Raw genomic sequence first — 25,842 nt, forward strand, 5'->3', positions numbered from 1 at the left:
AAAAAGAGGCCTTAGTGATCTAAAGAATGAATCAAATGAACAACATTTTATACAAAGTACAAAGATCACAGGAACATCTGTATGATTATGAGCCAGCAGGATGAGAACATCCTGCCTACCCGCTATACATTGTATAGAGTGCAGTGAAATTTGCCTCACAAGAACATCCTTCTGTTCACCACCCTGCAAGAAATAGACCACCCACTTAGGAAAGCTGGTGAAAATAATAGGCAGAAAAAGGGAGGAAAAACCTTTTGGGGTTTCTCACAATACTTGGCTGTACTAACAAGGAAACATGCCAATAAATAAAGATTGTACTATATAGGACTATAATGAAATATTGGTACACACCAAAGCACTGCTTACTGGCTTGCCAAAATTGTATTACACTGGTCTGAGATTTACACCATGTTACTGTCTCCCTTTATTTTTTTAAAGCTCTGCACAAACCGTTGGTGCATTATAAATCCTGTATATTATTAGCACTGTTATGGAATGGGCATTTCAATTACACATTAGTACAAAGCATGGTAGGGAAGTCTAAGTTCATATAAAAAAAGTGACTTTGTATAAACGTTCACCAAGAACAAGATTTTGCTAAAATGTTATTTATGTATTATTGTAGCTTTCCAGTCCTTATATGTGGTGACTGCATTTGTTTTCTTTCTTCTGGATTTTTTCTACTGCTTTCACCTGTTGATCCTGCCAGTAACACGTTTCCTATCTTAGGCCTCATTCATACGAATGTACTGCATCATACACTCGTGCTAGGGCTGTGTTTACCTACATAGGAATGCACAGCTGTTCCGTGCATCCTTGTGCAGGCAGTCCTATTCATGTAATTTGTGACATAGCGGCTGCATGGACACTGCTATCAATTTGACATTCATGCAGGTGCATGGTCCAAAATATAGATAGTGTGCGTTCAGGGCCATGCAACCGCACCAGTGTTAAAATTGGGGGCAGCGCCTGTGTCCAAGCAGTCACTGCATCCCAGTTGACAATAATGGCTCTGCCTGCATGGTGATGTACAGAAGACCTATGCATCCCCATGCAGGTAGACATGGCCCTCACATGTGCATACGCTGTAGTCCACCGGTGTGAATGAGGCCTTAGGGTCAACAATGCCCTTTGTACTGTATCTAAGGGGGAGCAGAGTTATCACCCCAAGATAGGAAATGTGTAAGGACTACAAATGTCTCCAGCTATTCTTTTCCCCATAGCATAAGGTGATTCTGTAGTTCACAGAGAGAACTAGATTTCTGGCAGATCAACAGATATTTCCTTGAAATGGTCAACCAGATGACTAAATGCCATAGTTAACCAAAGGGGAGAAAAACAAGAGTTCATTGTTGGAGTTTATATACACTTTACCCTATCACATTTGACTAACATTTTTTTTTTAAACACCACTGAAAAGGAATCATTATACAACTAAAAACAGTAAATGCTGTTTACTGCAGATAGCTGCTATCTGGGTCCTATTTTACCCATGATCCACATCTGCTAAGAATAGACCGCACCATCAGCAAGGCTTTTTTAAACTTTGTTCCCATAGCTAAAACAACCAAAGTCTGAGCAAAAAACAAAAAACACTTCTTGTACCTTGTGGAGTAAAAGTCACTTGACAAAGAATCTCTGGTTGTGGTGCTATTTCTAGAACCGTTAAGGAAATGACCTGTGTCAACAGGTTTCAGATGATCTAGAATTGCCCACAACACATTTTATGTAAAAATTACACAGGCCAGCTGTAAAAGACAACTGCATTTCATACATAATGGACATTGCCAGAAAAAAAAAAAAAAAAATGAAAAAGCTATATATAAGTTTTCTTACCTGTTGTTGCTTTACACATTGGAGGCATCCTTGTTACCCTGCTATGTGCCACGTAGGTGCTTTGAGATGTGCTATACTGAGAGCCACTGTCTGAAGAGTTGGAACTAGTATGTGAAAGTCTATTGTGCTCCTTATGAGAAGAGGTGGACCTGTGGAACCACTGCCGCAACTCATCAGACACCACAGTTCTGCCTGAACCCTTTTCATGGCCTTCTCTCCCAAGTGACGGAGTCCTTACAATCTGAGAACGAGAGGGTGTAAGCCTAACAGAGTCTGTGCTGTCATCCCCATGCCAGTTCTCCTTATACATCCCTCCTGCAGTGTAAGAGTTTGATGTTTTGAATTGTGCTTTGACGCTGTAATGTCCTTCTTGATCGTTTTCTAAACTCCGCACAACAACAGGGGAGGAACTTCCTTCAATGTATAAAGGATATTCTTTGATCCTATATTGTGATGAAGGTTGGCTCTGGCTATGCAAATATACACCATGGTGTGCAGTTCCATTCCTGGCAGCCAGGTTGGGCATGCTCCCTGAATTGGAGGATACAAGGTTCCCATTAGACTTGTGTCTGTGTCTTTGACGTTCCCTGGCTTTAGAAGGAGAGTCCTCAGCCAATGTTGAATAATTAGGATTAATCTGGGCTGGGTAATAGTGTTCAGAACTGGAATGGCTAGTACAAGAGGAACAATCATCCATAGGGTCAGAGCCATTACTGCTACGAGTCCTTGGAGTGTAAAAGTCAGGACTTCCAGTGTCATTTTCAGAGCCCAACAGTTTTCCTTGTGACTCCAAACTGGAACTGCGGTGCCTAAAGTGCTGTGCTAAGCTGTGAAGTCTAGTAGGACTGATATCCACCGATCTGCAAATTTAGCAAATATTATTAACTCTATATTTAAACAAAAAAAAAATAAAAATATATATATATATATATATATATATATATATGTATATATATTATTATTATTATTATTATTAATAACATTATACAAAGATATAAAAAAAACAAAGTTCAGAAGTAAATATAATATATTGCACTTTATATTTAAACTGAAAGAAAAGTTCTACTGACATCACCAGGGCCATATATGCTGGCAACTTCACTTGAAACAAAATGAATGGTGTGACCTTTGCATTTTATGTTTCACTGTACTGGAAATACTTTCCAGAGCAGTCAGGATCTTTCTCTTGACACAGAAGAAAACAGTATACATGTATTTTATACATACAGTAGAAGATTCTTTCATTGTCATTTTTTGAAGAATATATTTTACCTGGTTGAATGGACATAATGAGGACTTCGTAATCGCAGATCTGGTGTGGATGGCATGCTGGACTGGGAATTCCAGTGAGGGAGAGTCCGGATGGGACTGTTCTGTAGAGAGTTAGTCACACCAGCTTCTGAGCAGCTGCCTGTACTGGGAAACCGTTTGTGGTTACTGGGAAAAAATAAAAAATAAATGTAAACCATAAATGGAGCATATTTAATATGAATTTGTGTGAATAAGACAGCCTAGTGGACATTAGGACACACAATCATATTTGCTATGAATAATAAATAGTTCTGTAGACCTTTCCCGCCTGCCCCATAGTCATTTTAAAAGGTTCTGAATGCCATGGGTGGTAAAAAAGATCAGCTGATCCCTTGCATAGAGTATTATTTGCAAAGTAAATTTTCATCACATTCACTAAGCTAAGGGAAAATTCCCTTGCAAAGTGAACAGCCTATTTAACTTTAACCCCAAAGTCTGAGTTCAGCATCTTGAAGTATACAGCAATGTAGTAGTACACAAATGTAATAGTCTGTTAATAAACTAGTGGATACCTGGAATGACTGTGTGCTGACCGTTTCTTCACTTTTTCATAAGGTTCATCTAAAGAGGATTCACTCCACATTTTGGGTTTTATTGGTGACTTGTCATAGTCATTTCGCTGGTAGTGTAACTGCCTCAGTCCTTCCAATGATTGAGGAGGGTGGGGTCTGCCATGAGAGGGGGGTCTTGGTGGCAGGCCTTTATGAGGGGACTGCATAGGTGACAGAATGCTAGGAGCCTGGGAATCATCTAGGTAATGAAAAAAAAAAGAAAATGAACTACAAATTAGAATAATTGAAGGCATTTCATATTACCCTAAACTATAAAAACAAATAATAGTATCAACTGTCATCAAGAACAGAAAATCCAAAGGCTAAAATCTGTATAATAGGATTGAAAGAGTTCAAATATTCTTCAAACCCAAAATGAAAACAAAAAAAAAGTCCTAAAAAGGTTCGATCTCATTTTAACATTCCGTTACAACAGGGAGTAGATCTGTGTCTATGGGCTGATGGGGATGTCTAAAGCCTTGTACACACGCATCGATTAGTATGATGCTTTCGACAACCGACTGCGACTTTTCGGCCGAACAAAATCTGGTGTGCAGGCTATAAAATTGTTGTTGGCCGTCAACAGAACGGCCGATTTTCCGTCAGTCAGTACAGATTTTGGCAGACAAAAATCAGATGAACAAGACTGGGCATGCTCAGAGAAGAAAAAACACACAGAAAGTAAACCAGCACATGACATCACTTCTGCAGTTGGTTGTTGTTGGCCGACAAAATTACTGTGAATAGGACCATGGCTCAACTGCATTATGAGTGCACACCATTAGGACATATACCTAAATTATTTGTTGAGTTTTTAGATGAATATGGCTAACCAGTGAAAACAAACTATGTTTCGAAAGGAACAGCACACTAATTGGATTAACTAGTCAAAAACGTTTATAGCATATACGATTAACATTTAAGATGTGCAGTAACCACAGCGAATCAAGTATAAATCAAAAAGAAAATTTCGAATCATTGTACAATGCTTACCATCTTCTAGTACCAGTGCATCAGAAAGTGAGCTGTCTTCACTACCCAGGTTTGCTTCTGTGAATAAAGAAGTGTACAGTATGAAGGACATGGACAGTTTTTTTGGTAAAAAAAAAAAAAAAAAAGTATTTATGGCAATGTATAAAAGGCAAACAGAATTTTATTATGGCACACTAGAAATATATATATATCTGAGCACTCACCGTCTATGATTAAAGATGCTCTCTGTGTAGGCTTTTTGCCAGACTTGATGCGGTACTCATTAATGGAGTTCTCAATTTCCTGTAGTTTCTTCAGAGCATTGAGGTATGAGGTTTTTCTCTGCTTCTTCAGCTTTTTACTTACATGAGGGTCACTGGCTAAGCGCCGAGCTGCCTCTGTAATCTGTGACTGAATGGCAAATTCTCTCTCGAGGCGCTCCAGCTCCTCTTCCTGGAAAGATATTTCAGAATTTACTAACTGCACAGCCCACATACAGTGCATTGACAACTGAACCAAGGCTACAACACTGAACAGCTTCCGTCAACTTACAACCTAAATGAAGCCAATGCTTTGCCACATTATTGGTCCAACTAGGGATTTCTGACAGAGAAGTTTAACACTAAACATAAAAATGTCTTCTTTCACTACGTCAAAGTACCACCCAGTAGCAAAACTTTAAAGTATTCTTGGACTGCTAGGATGATGATGCATCCCTCCAAGTTTTGTTTAACCACAACTCTGTCATGACTTACTAACAGAGATGTATAGTAACGAAGTAGAACTACTTAAGTACTGTACTTAAGTACCGAAATGCGGTATCTGTACTTTCCTAGAGTAGAATTTTTTTCTCCTACTTCCACTTTTACTTCACTACATTTTTTCGATGATTTCGATACTTCTACTCAAGTATTTTATTTTTGTGCTGCATAGTTACTCGTTACTTTTAAAAAAAATTACCACTGCCAGAACAGTAGATGGCAGGTTGCATAAAGCTCAAAAAAATGTGTATAATGTCATTTGTAAATCAGCGCATACGAAAATAAAGGCTGTGTATAATAAAAGCTGCTATACCAAATCTTTCCAATAAAAAGAAAATATGAAACAAACAAATAAATTGTGCTACAGCACTTAAAGTGCATCAAGAAACTACTAACAAACACAACTTGGCTGTGCGAATAAAGTGCTTGTGCAATCGATATAATATCATCACTGCCCCCAGTGCCCTGCCCACACTCCACACAGTATCAAAAATAAAGTAACATGAATGTGCTAAAGCCTAAATACAGTGAAAATAATTATTCCCACAATGTTACAGTAAATTCAATTCATATAAAATATGACAATAAATCACAATAAAATAAGTTATGAAATAAGTTAGGTCAGGTGCATGCAACAAGTTGAAGTGTGTAAACCTATCTATAACGAAAAGTCCATAAATGAATTCCAGTGTGCAAATCTAAAGTGTCACTTCACTTGTCAGATGCTTCCACCTCCTTCAGTGCTCGAGTGACCGACCAACACACTTAATGGTGGTGGCACTGGTGGATAGCGTCGGGGTGGCACTGGCACTGACTGCACTGGTTCAAAAAGCCATATATATTTAATCATTTCAATTCTCAATCTCATAGGTCCTCTCCTCATAACATATTAATAACTTAGGTGATGAACTTCTTGGCGACCCTGGCAGGATGAAGGGGACACCCGCCACTTCTGGAGCCGAGCCGCTGTGATTCCCCAACATGTGACAAAGTGACAGCCAGGAGATCTAGTGGCTAGTAGTGCTCAACAATACCGCTTTTATATATAAAAATGAAATAAAATATACTGACTCACAATTTAGTAGTAGTAGTAGTAGGTAGCGTGTAGCAGTAGGCAGCACAACTCAATTCAATCAATCCCACAGCCTCGCTCGCGCCGCGGCCCGCGGAATCACTGTCATGATCATCAAGTTAAGACCGCACTGGAGGAGCCATGCTGCCGTCTTCCCGCTCGAGGTCTCTGCCTCTAGACGTGTTGTGTGTCACTCAGACTCCACCCCTTAGGGCCCTTACTGAGAGGAGTTGTGACGCGGGCGGCGGGACGCGGGAGCATTTTCTTCGTCATCTCATCTTCTTCTCTATGAGGTGAGTGAGGTGGACCATAGAGAGGGCCTAATCCTTGCCATGGCAAATGTGCCATTTGAGAATCAAATAATCAATATAAAATATTAATATATTATATACACACGGGTCATGGGATTGCTTTTCTGAACCAAGAAGAGTGAGACTGACGGCTATGATGATTATCCGACCATCCATGGTCCATGGACCATAAGTGTTGTGTTGTGGTGGTGCCTGTGCTTCCTGCGGCCTGCCTCTGCCTGTGCTTCCTGCGGCCTGCCTCTGCCTCTGCCTGTGCGGCTGTGCCTGCACTGCAGTGGCCACTGGCAGTGGCACTTGACTTGAGCAAAGCAAATGAGCACTACTAGTGTGAAGGACAGGTGGTGAAAGCATGTTCTGACAAGTTCTTATAATGAAAATAATATAGACAGCTTTTTGAACCATTGCAGTGCCAGTGCTACTAAGGTGAGAGGCAGAGAGAGAGGCTATCCAGTCCACCACTTTACTGAGCAGATCACAGAAGAAAGGTGGAAGCATCTGACAGCAAGTGACAGCACTTCTTAGATTGCACACTGGAATTCAGTTATGGACTTTTCATTATAAAGTTTAGTTTACACACACGCACCTAACTTATTCACAATCACAACTTATTTTATTGTGGTATTGTCATATATATTTTATATGAATTACATTTACATTGTGGGAATAATTTGCACTGCATTTAGCACAGACATGTCACTTTATTTTTGATACTGTGGGCGATGATTTTGAATACAAAAAGAATATATATATATATATATATATATATATATATATATATAATTGCAGGCACTTTATTAGTATTTTTAGCACAGCCACTTTGTTAGTAGTTTTTGATGCATTTTTCACTTTAAGCGTTGTAGGTTTGATGAAGCTGGCCTGGCACATCATCAATTGAGCAAATCAAATCAAACCGCGATTAAGAAGACTGCGCATGCTCCTGTTCTGCCTTTTGATCAGCTGAAAAGATGGACGAACCAAAAACACCACCTTCCACCCCTGGCCCTTCAACTTCAAGTGATCTGCCTGGCTGTGAGAGTGAGGAAGCTCAGGAAGGAGACCACCCCTGGCTTTAAAAGGGGAAGGGAGGGACATACTTTATCTGTTTTTTGTTTACAAAAAGTTACAGCCTAAGGAATTGTGATTGTCCTTTAGGTTAATCATTTGAATAAATCATTTGAAATAATAAAAAAAAATATGTTCAAACTTTTGACTTCTTTCTTTAATAACTACATAACACAGTACTTCTACTTCTACTTTCAGTACTTGAGTAGAATTTTTTTTTCAAAACTACTGGTACTTTTTACTTTTAGTACTTAAGTAACACATTTTTTGAAAAAACTACTTGCAATACTTAAGTAAAAAAAATGTTGAATACTTTAGTACTTCCACTTAAGTAACTTTTTCTGCGAGCACTTCCACTTCTACTCAAGTCACTTTTTGATCGAGCACTTGTACTTTTACTCAAGTAGAAATTTTGAATACTTTATACAAGTCTGCTTACTAATGGTTTCCTTCATCTTCTTACTGAAATAGGGCTAAAAGCTCTTTTAATTTCAGGGTATGTTCAAAGTGCTGAACACGCAGATCTTCAATAACTGAAGCTGCTTTTTTACTCTTTCAACCCTTTATGAACACACAAATAATGCTTTAGGTTAACAGGTTGTTGAATCATTATAAATATGGCTTACCCTATAGAACCCTGAAGCTTATTAGGTAAAGTCTACCAAACTGATATTGATCATTTGTGGTTTGAACCGACTAGTTGAATCTAAAAGTATAACTAAAGGCAAAGATTTTCTTTTTTTTTAAGTTTTGGACAGAATGCAGAGGGATTACAACACCTGTCAATTTTTATTGCTGTCTGTGCCCTGGTTAGGGAGATTCATCCTCTCTAATTGTCCTGTCTACCATTATCATTGAACAGAAAGAAAATTCAAAATTTTGGGTTGTGCCCAGAAAAGTAACATAGGGGAAATCTTCAAATTCGGACACTGGTTCTAGTTCTGGTGAACTGGGGGTCCCCAAGCAATTCCATTAATTTGCAAGGATTTCCACTCACTTCCTGTTTGGATATAGTAAAGGGAAGATCAGGGAAATCTCAGCAATGGGACACAGATGGCAAAAAAATCTGACAGGTGTTATAACCCTCCCTTCCTCTTTCCAAAATGTAAAATATAAGTTTTGCCTAGAGTTATACTTTAAGCTGGCCATATGTTTGTACGTAAATCTCGCCAATACATTAAATAATGCCTACAGAAACAGAGAGAAAGTGCTTAAAAATTTTGTTGCTTTTAACATTCTGTTTTGGTATTAACGGCCTTGTCAAACAAAAAACACAGTTAGGGTCCTTTCACACGGAACGGAGTCCGTTCTGCTCAGCGGGGGGATCGATCCGCTGATCCCTGCTGAGAAGGCGGATGACAGCTCCGTCTCCACTCTGTGTGCGGAGACGGAGCTATCAGATCCCCGCTGTCCTCTATGGGGAGATCGGATGACAATGAACCACCTGTCAGTTCTCATTTATTTATTTCAGGTACTTATATAGCGCTGTCAATTTACGCAGCGCTTTACATATACATTGCACATTCACATCAGTCCCTGCCCTCCAGGAGCTTACAATCTAAGGTCCCTAACTCACATACATACACAGTAGGGACAATTTTTTTTATACAGGGTCCAATTAACCTACCAGCATGTCTTTGGAGTGTGGGAGGAAACCGGAGTGCCCAGAGGAAACCCACGCAGGCACATGGAGAACATGCAAACTCCAGGCAGGTAGTGTCGTGGTTGGGATTCGAACCAGCGACCCTCTTGCTGCTATCCGATCCCATCCGATCCCATCCGCCAGACGGATGGAAAATAGGGTTTCCATCTGTCTGGATTTCACGGACAGGATCGGAATCGGATAGCAGCGGAGATGTCTTCGCTGTCATCCGCTGCCCCATAGGGATGCATGGAGCATCCGGTCTGCCTGAAAAACTGACAGGCAGATCAGATCAGATCGCCCGTGTGAAAGGGGCCTAAGAAATTTGTCCGTTTGAGAAAAACATCAGTCTTGCTCTTATAAATTTTCTAATCATTATGGTTGAAAACTAATGTTGATTTGACCCCACTAACAATTAGAAAAAAACACATGAATCTTCCAAAAATGAACATTTTCTAATAAAATTCTAACAGAGTATGACCAGCTTTAGCTTCTCAGACACCAAAGGAGAGATCTTTGAACCTGATATTGCACGTTATGGCCATTGTGATGCACTTCAATCACACTAGCTGGATTTCAAATTATCCATTTATTTTACATAACTGGGGGAGGAACACCATCTTTTTAGGTATGTTTAGCATATAAATGAGAAGGCTGTATTCTCTGACATTCTCCATGTTGTATGTTCAATAAAATCGGTGAAAAATATCTTCAATAAGTTTAATTTCTTCTTAATAAATATTAAGATTAGAAGCAGGGATCTTTTGAGAGTGAAAGCTTTTTATTAAAGGCATAGTTCACCTTTACCAAAAAAGCTGCTTATGCATCTGTAGAATAAAAACAAACTGTGCCTCTTTGACCAAAGTCAAATAATGCCATTGCTATAGAAGGAGGCCATTACGTACTTCCCAATTCCTGAATGAAACCCCCCCCCCCCCCAAAGATGATCTCATCCTGTCCTGCCTTGTTGATAGAATGTTGCCAATGCCCCGTACACATGCATCGATTATTGGCCGTGAATTTTCTGCCAACGTCCGATCGGCCGATTTTCGGCTTGTTAGTATGATGCTTTCGACAACCGACTCTGACTTTTCGGGCCGAAAAAAATCTGGTGTCCAGGCTACAAAATTTTTGTTGGCCGTCAACACAACGGCCGATTTTCCGTCAGTCAGTACAGATTTCGGCATACAAAAATCTGATGAGCAAGACTGGGCATGCTCAGAGAAGAAAAAACACACGGAAATTAAACCATCACATGACATCACTTCTGAAGTACGGTAGATTTTTGTTGGCCGAGAAAATTCGTGTGCAGTCTAGAGCACATTTCAACCAACACAACAACACTGGACAAAAGTCGGGTGATCGGTCGGCCGATAATTGTTGCATGTGTACGAGGCTTAAGAGTCTCCTAGTTCTTACTGGTCACAGCACAAGAACAAGCTCTGCATCAGGGAAGAGAAAGCCCATGAGAGAAAGGTTTGATTCAGCTGGGAGTCTCCAGGTTTGAGGAGATAGGTAAATGGCCTACACCTATAGCAAGGCCATTATTCAACTTTGGTCAAAGCTGCACAGTTTGTTTTTATCTATAGACACCCCCTACCTGCATAGGTGTTTTTTTATTTTATCTTTTTGGTAAATGTGAACTAACCCTTTAACTGAAAACATCTATGAGTGCATGGAGAAATCACAGCTTTCTTTGGGCAAAATAAAGTGAGCAATGGAGATTTTGTCAATGTTTTATGCTTTCCTTGAGGAGTTATATGCGGATAATCTGCACAGAGCCACAAGCTTTCTTGTAGAAACATAATTGTATGTTGTTTTAATTATATATTACACCTAAAACAGATAATCAGCTCATTTGATTTAGCTAATTAAAATTGGTGAAAATTATTCATGTGGAATTTTTCAAAATATCATTGCATTTTTACTGGCTATAGGAGAGATAAGCAACACACTTTAGATGTTTAACATTTTTAATTGCTCCTATAATCAACAAAAGTGTGTGAGAATGTTGGTAAAACCTGGCTGTGTCAGCACATTACTTGCCCACATGACATGACTAAACCTGATTAATTGGTAGGAGACACAGGAAACCAAACAATGGCAGCGATGTCTGGAGGCTCATAAGTCACCCAGACAATGGATGTTTGGAATATTCCTGTCCTAAGAGCTGCTTAAGCTGTTTTTACAGCCATGGTTCAGTGCTTTGGCCAAGAGATGGGTGGAAGAAAGAGCAGCGCTTACTTAATAAGACATACAAGCACAACTCCAAGCCATAGCATTAGTATGTTCTTAATCAGACATCCCTTTCATGTTTATTCAGCTTTGATTCTGCGATAACAAAAGCAAAGTCTAGAGCTTCTGTTCCGAATCAGAGGCAGTTATTGATCCAGCATTGCTTCTTACTGACTCATCTCTCAGAACATGGAGGAGAAAATCTGACCTAGAGGATGGTGTTTTCCAGACATATTTCCCATTAAGATAACACTGTGTCCCCGTATCTGGTAATACGAGACCTTCACAGCTGTGGTAATGCATACCATAGCCGGGCACTGGGTGTCACAGATTTAATGGAAAACACACCCACAACATGGATAAATATACATTGTGTGAGAGATTCCCAAGCTGTAGAAAGTCTCATCCTTTTGTTTTTAAATGCTCTACGTTCTTAAAATAAATTGTGGATGTTAAATAGAAGTCTTCATCTATAATCTCAAATAAACATCCAAAAAATGTGTTCTCGTACTAAGTAAGTCATTGTACATGTATCAACCTTGAGCACCTTTTATAAATAATAATATCATTTTTCTAGCACACATTACATGCCAGAGTTCATTACTATGAAAAAAACAAAATGTTCCGGTATCTCCTATAAGTTCACCACAGCTGCACAGGCTTCACGTAGATTGCTCACCTCTCCTTTTGCAAGAAGTTTGTCTTCATCCAATTTAAATGATGTTCCGATCCGCCTTCGAACAGTAGGCGGCTCCTCTCCCGGATCTAATGGATATTCTCTTGGCAGTTTGCCTGTAAGTTCCTGCAAAACACAATAACAAGCATTTACTTTGTAAGCCATTTATTTTGCTACCACGTGATTCCTAAAAGTAATAAATAAGGCTGACTGCCCTAGTTAAGCTTACTTAGCAAATGTTTTACATAGTTTAAATTTACCATAGGAACAAAGTATTTTGTAAAAAAAAAAAAGAATAAAATATGTGCAAGTGCTTATAGGTGTTTCTAATTATACAGAGTTTGTGCATGCTCTTGTGTGGGATTTTACCAGATGTCCTGCTATCCTCCCACAATTCCCAGAAAACATAGTCATGGTAATTGACTGCTACCTAAATTGGTGTCAAAATGTGTGTGCTTACATAAGGATGTTATCAGAAAAGAGTTTTCCTTTGCCATATCTGATCATTTTAATAGGCAATTAAAGAAAAACCTATCATGAAAGATTCAAAATGTGTAATGTGCCATTTTGATTTATTTTTATTATTTTTCACCAAAAGAATCTGGTTTATGATCCAGATTTGTATGTGGTATTTACAATATGTTGGTGTTAGGTTAACTATGTATAATGATTTTTTGATAATGTTAGAGTAAGTGGTGTAATATTTGCATGTTGGTAGTTTCTGATATTTTTTCAGTCGGTGTTATTTACTCTATATAGTATTTTAATAGGATGGAATGGCTGAGAACAGTTCATTTAGTTTTTGTTTTACTAATTGCTGTTATTGGTAATTTTATTGTTGTGCCTTGTTAAGATTGTTGTGTTATCTTTTTAAATGTAACTGTATCTTAGTAATTTCATTTTGGAATTAATAAAGTATTCAGAATTTGAATAAGAAAAAAATCAACAATATTTTTTGGTAGCAAAGTGTACAAGTGTAAAGAGCATCCTTAAAAAAAAGATTGGTTATAAAACATCCAGAAAAGTGCTTAGAAGTAGCTAATTCAGACATAATGCTCGAAATTCAAGTCTAATGTTTGCTGTCATTCGCGGTTGCAACCTCGCCCGAGGTAAATTAAACAAGGAAGAGCTTATATCAAAATCTTGTGGATATGTAACTCATATTCAGTACCCAATAGATCTTCTGTTTAAGAAGAAGGACAAGAAGAACCTGAGTTAAAAGGCTCGAAGGCATGAAGATTTAGGGGTATGGTAGTGTGCCATTTTTGAGTTTTGCTTCAGAAATGCTAACTGCTTGGCTGTCATACTGATGTGTTGGCTTAAGTAACTGACCTGGAAAAAGTAGAAACACAGCCATGGTACTAGCATTTTCAGAAAGAGCAAGCAATGGCAGCCTTCATATCTTTCCTTTGAAAGCTGTATTTTTGTACTTTTAGCAGGATAAGCCCTGACATGTAGAATTTTTGTAGGGTTGTAAATTCAAGAGATCCAGAACCATTTTAAAGTGTGAAAGTAGGAAATAAATACACAGTTGGAATACGTATGTGAACTATGTTGCCTGCCAAAGAACATTCTTATACAGTTTTCAAATCCAGACTCCCCTTCCAGACAATGTACAAATCCTTGACCATTTTCTTTTTAATGACTACTATTGAAGCAGTTCAGTCTGATGAAGACTGTGATAGGACAGTAAAGGAATGGTAGTTTACTGACAAGGTCATCTCTCTAATTTCTCATCCTATCAGCAAGCTGTATTTGGTAACTGCATGGAACTGTGCAGTACAAGTACAAGACCTGATTGTCTTGTCATGCTTCTCGTTCCTCTCCTAGCCTAAAGTGGGGTACACACTAGTTGAAAATCTGCCGAAAATTCCCGCCTGATGTGAAATCTTCTGATTTTTGCCTAGTGTGTACACAACTTTCAGCAGCCGATGCCGACATTTTCAACGAAAAAAAAAAAACGGAGGGACAAACACCAAAAATGTTTTCGTCCGTCCCCAGACGACCGCTTTTCGTTTAATGTGTATGCAGTACGTCCGTGAAAAATCGGATACGAAAGACCGCGCATGATCTGAAGTTGCTGACAACCCGGAAGTCTAGGAACAAATGGGCCAAAAAAAAGAAAAATCGGACGAGAAATTTCGTGAACATTTATGCACTGTCGACTAAAAACGGTAATGAACGCTGAGAAGACAGAGAAAAATCTGAGAATATTTCGTCCGATTTTCGTCAAGTGTGTACGGCCCTTTAATTCTGATATGCTAGGAGATTACATTGGACTAGTAAAAAGATTGATTGAAGTGCTTTTTAAAAATGAGCTATGTTTTTAATTATAGTATTTCATGATTACTTTCAATACACTAACAATACACTTCAATACACTAGCAAATTTAAGCCAAACTCCAGCTCACACATTATATTCAGTTACAGCACATCGTTTTTTTTTTCCTTTTGGGATACAAGTTTTACATAAAAAAAAAGATGATCATTGTAAAAACCCCTGTCAGTGTTAAATAGTTTGTCTTATCTATGTAACTGATGCAATCTACTGAAGAGCTTGTTCTTAAAAAAAAAAAAACAGACTTACTAGCCAAAAAAAGAAAATGATTTAGTAAGTTGCAATATAATTAAATGTTTGCTTTTGGGATTAAAATATAAGTTCACCTTCTTAAAAAAAATATTGCAAAAATATATTTTTTAATTGAGAGCCTGGAAAGCCTTGTACCCACAATCAGCAGATCGTGGGTGCTATGCAGCGCTCTTGCAGGCTCTGTGTGTAAGCTGTTTGGCTGTACATCGTACAGCCAAGCAATTACACATTAACAAGAAGTATTAATGAACTACCACAGTGCTCAACAGCGCCATGGTAGTTCACTGAGAACCACAAGCCAACAGCGGTAAAGGCTGCTGGATCTTGTAGTTTTCAATTCACAGAACTCTGTGAATGAGTGATGTGGGTGGGCAGAGCCTTGCATGGCCACGTGGTCTGCAGATTATGACATCTGGGAGCCGGTGGATTTGTAACATGTTACACCTTGAATATGGGTGTAACATGTAACGTTACAAAAGGTGAACTTATCCTTTAAATCACATTTCTCACTAACCAATGACAATGTATAGTCATAGTAAGTGTCATCTCACACTTCTTTGACAGTGGTGAATTTTCCAGTACTATGTACTACTGTACACCCATATAGATGTAAACAACCCACAATCCCTGATGTCATTAGGTTTCACTCAAGTAGTAGGCTCCAAAATAACCTTTACAATGTCAGAGTGAAGAGAAATATGCAGGAAAATCATGCAACTGTGAAGAGAACCCCAACAGGGGCCCAAGGTTTACCAAAAAACAGCTTTCTCACTATTAATTTCAGAAAACCAAATAATAGGTATACTGAATTTAAATACACCGATGTAAATATTTTTATACCACAATAACTCCCTAGGGAAAGTGCTCTTCTTTTTCTTGAACTATCTTTCTGATCAAAATATTTAACTTGGCAAGGTTGGTAAAATACAACACGTTGTTTTCATTTCACGGATACAATGCATCATTTTAGTAGCATAAAAGACTGGCAGTTCACCACCACCGATGAAGTTGTGTACATTCAAATTCTTAGTGACATAATAGCTAGTTTTCCATAGCAGTCCTAATCAGTAAGCAAAATCATTCTTTTCGTCATGGGCTTGGTCACTCTTCATTGACTGCCTGTGTTCAGCTTTCCTCCTACACCTTAATCCTTGCTTCCAAAGTGCTCCTTACAGGAAATTATTGTGATTCCTAAGATTCCTAGCAGGGAAAAATGTGATTGCAAAAGATTTTCACAGTTTTGCAAGCCTTAAGTAATTGGGTACTCTCAACTCTACCGAGCATTTGCCACACCTATGCTCTGGGATAGATTTCTATAGAAAATCTAGCAAGAGTTTTCACAGAAAAAAAAATGACAAGCTATCATATCAGATTGCTAACAGTTCCTCAATATTTCACAATCAACGATTATCACTAAAATGATTCATATGACGCGATTTTCTCTTCTTGAGTATGGTAGAATTTACTGCCTTGAAGTGCTCACCAGGAAGGAATACTGCAAAATGGTGTGTTGGAGACTCTAAATGCTAGGTGTAAGATATTCTTACTAGTCAAAAGATTTTATCCATGGGCAGTTTTATATTGCAAATACTTAGATTTAACAGCAATATGCTGAATATGTAGGATGGTGCCATACGCCTGGCGGGTGAGTAATATTTAAATTACATTTATTACACATTTTACTTTATGCCCAATAGCCTGAAATGTTCATATTCAATCTCAGCACAAAAATCCAGAAGAATTGCCATATCTTTACCGCTTCACGTAGACAAAGTTTCTTCAGCTCCTCCAGCCGCTGGCGTAGTGTCTCCTCCAGAGCTTCCTGCCTGGATTTCAGTGCAGCCAGCATGTCTTTCTTGGCAGACTGTGAGCTGTCCGACTCTTGGGAACCTGTCAACAAACAAATGATTACACTATAGCCAGCTGACTACAGCCTGTACATCTGGAGCCTCCATACAACAATTTCATTCAGAAACCTGCAGCCTCCCATATGTAGCAGCATGTGACATAGCATAGCTGACATGGTCCTTCTTACACAATTATATGCTCATTTCCGATAGATTAGCACACAGCACCTGGCTACTTGTCCATGACATGTTTAACAACAATTCCTTACTACTATGATTCAAAACAGGTCCATTAAAAAGAAAAAAATAAACATGGAGGACATGGTATTAGGTTATATGGATCAATCTCTAAAAGTCACTTTCTTTATGAACCACTCAACTATAATTTTGTTAATATAATTCCACATACTTTAGAGGTTTAATGGTTAAGTCTGAACACTTACAATGTTAATTCTAAAGCATTTTGGATTCTGAACCAATATATAATATTACAATACTAGCTGTAGATGCTACATCAGAAAATATTGAGTCAGTATGAAGAGCTCTGATTTTGTAAAGGCCAACCATTACACTACAGGTTTTTGTAATTACAGCATATGCCAATAATAATATATATTTTTTTAATTCTTTATTTATTCAAGAAAACAGTCAAACACGAAGGCATACAACCAGGCAATAGTGGTCATGAGTGGAAAGAGTCACAGAAAAAAAAAAACTATAACAGTGGTCCATTTTTACAGCAGAAACAGTATATCCAATATCGAGCAATGGTGTAAAAAAAATAGGACTGCATCGGAGACCCTATCAGATATATAGATTATCAAGATTATCAAGGGACCCCAATGGTGGAAGGTACGATGACTAACGATTGACATAGGAGCTCGTCGGGCATATCTAGTGAAGCCCCTCCGTCCCACCGGCATCCAATAATAATATTTTAATTCCTCCCCCTCCTCCAAATCATACTTAGAATTATAATGCCTAGTAATAGCCCACTCACACATAGCAGCTTTGTATCTACACAATATTCTCGGTTGTCTACATTTGGGCTTATATAATATTCAATCTAAAGCTATCTATATCTCTACAGTGATTATATATATATATATATATATATATATATAAATAATATGTGTGTGTATTATATACTATCTCTCTCTCTCTCTCTCTCTCTATATATATATATATAGCAGAATGTGGGATATTTATAAAACTCTGGGTGTGTGTGTCTTGATGAGAAATTGTAGCACCTATCAATCAGATTTGAGCGTTGTGGCCACCTGACTATGGCAGCCTCAAATCTGTTTGCTGTGAGTTAATATAACTTATTAAATAGGTCTATATATGTTATGAAACTTGCAAATGATCAAACAAAAACCATTAGCACCAGCTGTGTACATCCATACATAGCATGTCATTACAGGTCCATCAGTGTGGATACAGACCTTCAGAGTAACCACACTAAAGCATTCGATGATTGCTTCTAAAACATTATACTGAAAAGGTCACAACAAAGTGCCCATGCTTACTTGATATTAACTGAACTGTTATCATGTTATAACGTGCAAGAGCCCCAGGCCATAGGAACAGCCTGTTCACTTTCCTTACTCCTGCCTACGCCTTTCTTAGCACAATTAGAAACCCCTATCACTTTATCTAATTATATCTAACGTATCTGTTTAGTATACAGTCAATTATATGAGTCACTGTTTTAGGCACGTGTGAGGCTTTTAATTGTTTAGAGACTATTCTTGATACGACGGTATACCCTAATGTTTATAACAGATTTTCAAAGTACTTTAACCACTTAAAGAGGAAGTAAACCCTCCTCTGCAAGTTGTACCTATAGGTAAGCCTATGATAAGGCTTACCTATAGGTACTGTAAATATCTCCTAAACATGTACCGTTTCGGAGATATTTACCTTACATGCAGCCAGTGACATCACTGGCGCATGCGCTCTGAAGGAACGGCCGCTGGTGCCGTTCCTTCAGAGCCCCGTGCCGTGACCGTCGGCTCCCGCGCGCATGCGCGGGAGTGACGTCAACGCGGCTCCGGCCAATCAGATGGCCGGATGCTGCAATCCCGGAAGACGGGCGACTGAACATGTCATAGAGGTAAGCGGGCGGCACAGCGGGGGCTCGTTCTAAGGTAAGTATTTCATAATGAGCTAGTATGTGATGCATACTAGCTCATTATGTGTTTCTCTTTCAGGGTGGAAAAAAAAAATCGGGTATACAACCTCTTTAACGACCACCTGCCGCAGTTTTACTTCAGCAGGTTGGCTCTGTCCCGCAAAACAATGTAACTGTACGTCGCTTTGCGGGACTGCTAGCAGGAGCGCATGCCCATTCGCCACAGGGGAAGCCGATCAGCGGGTCCGGTGGCCACGATTGCCACCGGGCACCTTCAATCGCTTCTCAGGGAGACAGGCCTGCGGTCAGCTGTTGTAAACACGGCAGACCACTGTTCTGTCAGTTATGAACACATGGATCCTGTGTTCCTCTTATTTAGGTCTCTGTGTTCATGCAGAAAGCACATCCCTCCCACAGTTAGAAGCACCCACTAGGGCAGTAATGGCAAACCTGGGAGCCCCAGATGTTTTGGAACTACAATCTCCATGATGCACAACCACAATGCAGAGTGCATGAGCATCATGGGAAATGTAGTTCCAAAACATTTTGGGTGCCAAGGTTCGCCATCACTGCCCTAGGGACACATTTAACCCTTTGATTTCCCCTGGTGTTAACCCCTTCCCTGCCAATGTCATTATTACAGTAACAGTGCATATCTTTAGCACTGATTACTGTAGTAATGTCACTGGTCCCCCCAAAAGTGTCAAAAATGTCAGTTAGGTGTCCAATCTGTCCGCTGCAATGTCGCAGTGTGGCTAATAATCGCTGATCGCCGCCATTACTAGTAAAAAAAATATATAAATAAAAATGACATAAATCTTTCCCCTAGTTTGTAGACGTGATAACTTTTGCACAAACCAATCAATATACACTTACTGGGATTTTTTTTTTTAACAAAAATATGTGGCAGAATACAAATTGGTCTAAAATGATGAAACAAATTTGATGTTTATTTTTTTTTTTTTTATGGGAATGTTATATAGCAGAAAGTAAAAAAAAATATTTTTTTTTTCAGAATTGTCTCTCCTTTTTTGTTTATAGCACAAAAAAAATCATACAGGTGAACAAATACCACCAAAAGCACTTTTTGTGGGGGAAAAAAGGGCATCGATTTTATTTGGTTACAGCGTCGCACGACCACGCAATTGTCAGTTAAAGGGACGCAGGGCTGTATTGCAAAAAATGGCCTGGTCCAAAAGTGGTTAAAAGACAAACAAAATATAACCAGGAAGTAAAAAAACAAGAACAAAGTAACTGGGGAGCTGTGATATAATGGACGGAAAATGTCTACAGGTTCATCTTTAGTCTAGATCAATTTCCCAATTTAAAACTCGAATCAGAATGCCTATAGGTATACTACAAATTCTGGATGGACCCTCTGCACACTGCTACACCTTTTCCAGCAAACTATGCAATGAAAAAAAAGGGGATATTTAGTTCACATAAACTGCAATACATGTTTAAGCTGACCAACTGCGTCAAAGTAATCCCTGTTCTTTCCAGTCCTACACTGCATTGCCATTGCAAATGCTATGGGACACCATGCCAACACAGGGCATAAAAGGTACCAAGGTGGGGGAGAGTGATGAGACTATGTGGTCACACCCCTTTAGCACCTGATAGTTCAAATACATGAACAAGCTATTGGGATTTGAGCACAGGTATATCTTTTTTATTGGTATACGCACCAGGATTTATGTACGCATACACCGATCTATCTTGGCCATCTCTTTTAACCCTTAAATTCATCCTTCCATATAGCTGTAGTTTTCTTTAGCGCTACATATTAAGGGAGAAATACCACACGTAATGAAACATTTTCATAAAAGACCCCAATGCTGGCTATACACTATACGAAAAAATCGTTCAAACTAATTTTAGAAAAACGAACACTCGGCTGTGAGAGCAGACGACTGTGCCATCATGTAATAACCGATAAATAGTTCAATGGACATAAATGAATCCAATTTTTGTTAGTTTTTTCACATATGCCTAGTGCAAACAGTTTGGCGAGAAACACATTAACATTTCAATTTATCATTCATTCGTCAGAAAACTTCCAAACTTGTCCTTCCTTTTTTTGACTCAAAAACATCACAACCCATTACTGATTTGTGCCCATTAACTGCCCAAAAAACAAACAAACTGTCCAAATGACCGAATTTCGGCCAAATTTTCATATAGTGTACGGCCTCCATTAGATTAATGAAATGTGAACATACTTCCTGCTAACACAACTGCCACGGTGAAAAAGGGTAATCATTTACATGTTAATTACTGAACTAAAAAAACTAAAGTGTTGGTTCCCACTGGCTCATAACCTTCTAGATCACCTGGTCTTCTGCCAAGTCTTCCAGACATCTGTTAAATCCACACCACCATATCATTGCTAGCAGATAAACAAGTGCTACAACTCAAACTGGTGCCAGAATGTGCTATTTATTGCTTAGTAATCTATCACCAGTGGAGGTTTGGACAAATTGAGTGGAGACATTGCACTGTTGAGATTATCTTCAGAAGCTGAAGAAAGCAAGAACAGTAAGTCCATTTCATCAGTTTACAATAATGGTGATGCTGCTATGCTGAGACCTTTCATAACAATCTGCTTATCACCTCAAAAGAATGTCAAAACAATAAAACAGCATAACTGTTATAACAATATATGAAATTACGAGGGAGCACACACAAAATATTACGCAGCATGTTATCTCAGTGATAAACTATAGCGTACCTGAGTAAATCTTAAAAAGGTCAAACACATTACTAGATACTAGGCCACTTCTCTCAACTTTTTTATCCCAGAGGAACCCTTAAAATAGTTTTCAGGTCTTAGGGAACCCCTGCTAAATTAATTAATTAGGGAGCAGAGGGAAGAATTCCCCCCTTAACCGCTTGCCAACCGCCGCAAGTACATATACTGCGGCGGTCAGCCCCGTGCAGGCAAAGTGACGTATGGGTAAGTCACTCGCCTGCGAGCCAATAGGGGGAGAGCACGCGCCGTCAGAGGCATGCTCCCACCCCCGCTCATTCATGGACACCCCCGCGCGTGTGCCCAGTGGACCTGATGTCCGCCGGTCACTCGCGATCGTCTGTTACAGAGGGAGAAAGGCAGGCGGCTAATGTAAACAAAGCCGCCTGTCATTCTCCCTTGTGTAAGTGCAGAGATCATACGGTCCTGCTATGCAGGATCGTATATTTCTGTAGTTACACCACTAGCCACATCCCTTCACAGTTAGAAGCACGCCCCTAGGGACACACTTAACCCCTCCTTCTCCAATAAAGTTAACCCCTTCCCTGCCAGTGTCATTTTTACAGTAACAGTGCATATGTATAGCACTGATTACTGTAGTAATGTCACTGGTACCCCCAAAAGTGTTAAAAATGTCAGTCAAGGGTCCGATCTGTCCACCGCAATGTCACAGTCCTGCAAAAAAAAATCGCAGATCGCCGCCATTACTCATTAAAAAAAAAAAAAACAACAACAAAAATCTTTCCCTTAGTTAGAAAACGCAATAACTTTTGCGCAAAACGATTAAAATATGCTTATGCGATTTTTTTTACCAAACATATGTAGCAGAAAACAAATTAGCCAAAAATGTTAAAAAATTTAGATTTTTAAATTTTTTTGGGGGGAATTTCATATAAAAAAATGTGAAAAATATTGTTATTTTTGCAAAATTGTCGCTCTTTTTTTGTTTAAAGCGCATGATCAAAAAATCGCACAGGTGATCAAATACCACCAAAAGAAAGCTCTGTTTATGGGGAAAAAAGGACGTCAAATTTGTTTAGGTACAGCGTCGCATGACCGCGCAATTGTCCGTTAAAGTCACGCAGTGCTGAATCGCAAAATAGGGCCTGGTCAGGAAGGGGGTAAAATCTTCCGGGGCTTAAGTGGTTAAAGTGGTGGTCAGAATACAGGTAGCTAAAACATTGTTTTGGCATCATGGCGCTAGCTCTACCAAGTAGCTTTGGACTAGGAATTATATAGACACTATCAACTGGGAGGTCAATCAGCCACAGCTCAAGTAAACCCCATCAACCTCTGAGGGAATCCTGGTTGGGAATGGCTGCACTAGACAGTACATGGCATGCATCTGGTGTTGTATGCCATTCCCTGTAGTCATTTGTAGACTAAACAATAGTTATTAGAAAAAAATAAAAATGCTGACAGAGGAGTTACTATTTATATGTTAGTACACACACAGGCTTCAACCCTGGGGAATATACTTTTAATTAGTCATCATTCCAATCCTTCTGTCTCTTCAGATTATGATTAAAAAAGTATTAAACCTAATTTTCTCTCAAGAGTGGCCATCTGTAGGTCCATTTATGACATGAAAAATGGTCATCAATGTAATGGATTACAGTTTCACAGGCTACAATTACTGTGGAGAGACCTAAAATTGTTACAGATATTATGAACTGAAAACCTTTTGGAAGATGTGACTCTGAGGATAAACTGTTAAAAAAAAGACTTGCATTGAAGTGGACCTTCTGCTACAAGTACACCAACAGATCCGTAGATCTAGCATCCCAGAAACCGTCCAGCTTTCTGCAGAGCTTTTGTTTAAGTCTATCAGTCAATATACAGGTTCTACAACCCAGGTCTGGTCAAAACACTGAGGATGAACAACACCTAATTATGAAGGTACTATTCTTATACATTGACTGTTGTGGTGATCTTTTCATATTAAAAACACTTAACAAAAGAAGGCATTGATTTAAGAACCTTGCAGTGAATGGAAACCCCATCAAGCGAGAACAATAGTTTAGTTCACAAAACACAGGAATCAAAATACCTGGTTTAACCCCGGGCAAAATACCTTCAGAGAATAAAAATATTCACTATATCTACTATGTAAATAAGGAAACCAGTCGCCTATGCTTCAACACAGTGCTTGCAGTTATGTCAACCTTTTCCATAAAATATGCTGTAAATAAAAGTCACACTGCAGGTGTGGAATTTATAATACATTAGCAATACCTTGCACAACAACCCAAGCTGAAAAAATAAAGCAGCAGACATGATCCAATATTTCTGAACAACAAATAGGATATCCTAATAGACCAGTGCAGACAATGGACTCTCTCATCCACAGGACCCTTGGGAGCTCATCACAGGATGCACACGCGCTCACATCCGTCTTGATGAGCTATTCCCATTGACAGAGATACACTCTATCTATTTGCAATGAAAAGCATTAAAGCAAACAGATTCATAATATTCTCTAGAGACTTTTACTGCTTTCTGTCTAAGAGTCTAATAACATAAGGATATACAGTAATTCAACTATACACAGACATATACTGTTCGCTCTGGCTTTGATACATAGCACAAAATTACATGACAAAGTTTTTTAAATACATTATTTTTCATGATTCTATCTATCTATCTATCTATCTATCTATCTATCTATCTATCTATCTATCTATCTATCTATCTATCTATCTATCTATCTATCTATCTATCTATCTATCTATCTATCTATCTATCTATCTATCTATCTATCTATCTATCTATCTATCTATCTATCTATCTATCTATCTATCTATCTATCTATCTATCCACACAACCCAATTCCAACCCAACTTATTTTTCCCTTAAAATTATACATTTTCTCAGTTTAAACATTTGATATGTCATCTGTGTTGTATTCTGAATACAATATTGAAATGTGAAACTTCCACATCATTGCATTCTGTTTTTATTCACAATTTGTACAGTGTCCCAACTTTTTTGGAATCTGGCTTATATATATATATCTATATCTATATCTAAAATCTATATATATATATAAATATATATCTATATAAATATATATCTATATCTATCTATCTATATCTATCTATATATATATATATATATATATATATATATATATATATATATATATATATATATATATATATATATATATATATATATATAAAAAGAAAGTCAAAAGAATTGCTGCACATAAAATGTATTGAACCGAATGTTCATACATATCAAAAGCATTCCATGATTACAGTTTCAGGCTTACAAGCTCACGCCCTTCATCAGATCAGATCACACCTTTATATATATATAATACAAACCCGATTCCAAAAAAAGTTGGGACACTGTACAAATTGTGAATAAAAACAGAATGCAATGATGTGGAAGTTTCAAATTTCAATATTTTATTCAGAATACAACATAGATGACATATCAAATGTTTAAACTGAGAAAATGTATCATTTTAAAGGGGAAAATAAGTTGATTTTAAATTTCATGGCATCAACACATCTCAAAAAAGTTGGGACAAGGCCATGTTTACCACTGTGTGGCATCCCCTCTTCTTTTTATAACAGTCTGCAAATGTCTGGGGACTGAGGAGACAAGTTGCTCAAGTTTAGGAATAGGAATGTTGTCCCATTCTTGTCTAATACAGGCTTCTAGTTGCTCAACTGTCTTAGATCTTCTTTGGTCGCATCTTCTTCTTTATGATGCACCAAATGTTTTCTATGGGTTAAAGATCTGGACTGCAGGCTGGCCATTTCAGTACCCGGATCCTTCTTCTACACAGCCATGATGTTGTAATTAATGCAGTATGTGGTCTGGCATTGTCATGTTGGAAAATACAAGGTCTTCCCTGAAAGAGACGACGTATGGATGGGAGAATATGTTGTTCTAGAACTTGGATATACCTTTCAGCATTGATGGTGCCTTTCCAGATGTGTAAGCTGCCAATGCCACACGCACTCATGCAACCCCATACCATCAGAGATGCAGGCTTCTGAACTGAGCGCTGATAACAACTTGGGTTGTCCTTGTCCTCTTTAGTCCGGATAACATGGCGTCCTAGTTTTCCAAAAAGAAC

The 25,842-nt window shown here is 38.5% G+C and overlaps 1 protein-coding gene across 7 annotated transcripts in view; it reads right to left on the reverse strand.

Moving 5' to 3' along the window:
* The window catches only part of FRMD4A (FERM domain containing 4A), a 580,110-nt gene that overhangs the window by 19,745 nt on the left and 534,523 nt on the right, over positions 1 to 25,842 (reverse strand). For all 7 annotated transcript variants that reach the window (XM_082254218.1, XM_082254217.1, XM_082254215.1 and 4 more), the window contains exons 15-21: positions 16,776 to 16,909; positions 12,433 to 12,555; positions 4,895 to 5,123; positions 4,692 to 4,748; positions 3,660 to 3,897; positions 3,109 to 3,273; positions 1,837 to 2,696 (exon numbers count right to left, since the gene is read on the reverse strand). In XM_082254218.1, coding sequence (XP_082110344.1) covers positions 1,837 to 2,696; positions 3,109 to 3,273; positions 3,660 to 3,897; positions 4,692 to 4,748; positions 4,895 to 5,123; positions 12,433 to 12,555; positions 16,776 to 16,909 — 1,806 coding nt within the window. The remainder of the gene's footprint in view (positions 1 to 1,836; positions 2,697 to 3,108; positions 3,274 to 3,659; positions 3,898 to 4,691; positions 4,749 to 4,894; positions 5,124 to 12,432; positions 12,556 to 16,775; positions 16,910 to 25,842) is intronic.

The sequence above is a fragment of the Pelophylax lessonae genome (genome assembly GCF_965119305.1).
Source record: "Pelophylax lessonae genome assembly, chromosome: 4".
Classification (NCBI taxonomy): domain Eukaryota; kingdom Metazoa; phylum Chordata; class Amphibia; order Anura; family Ranidae; genus Pelophylax; species Pelophylax lessonae.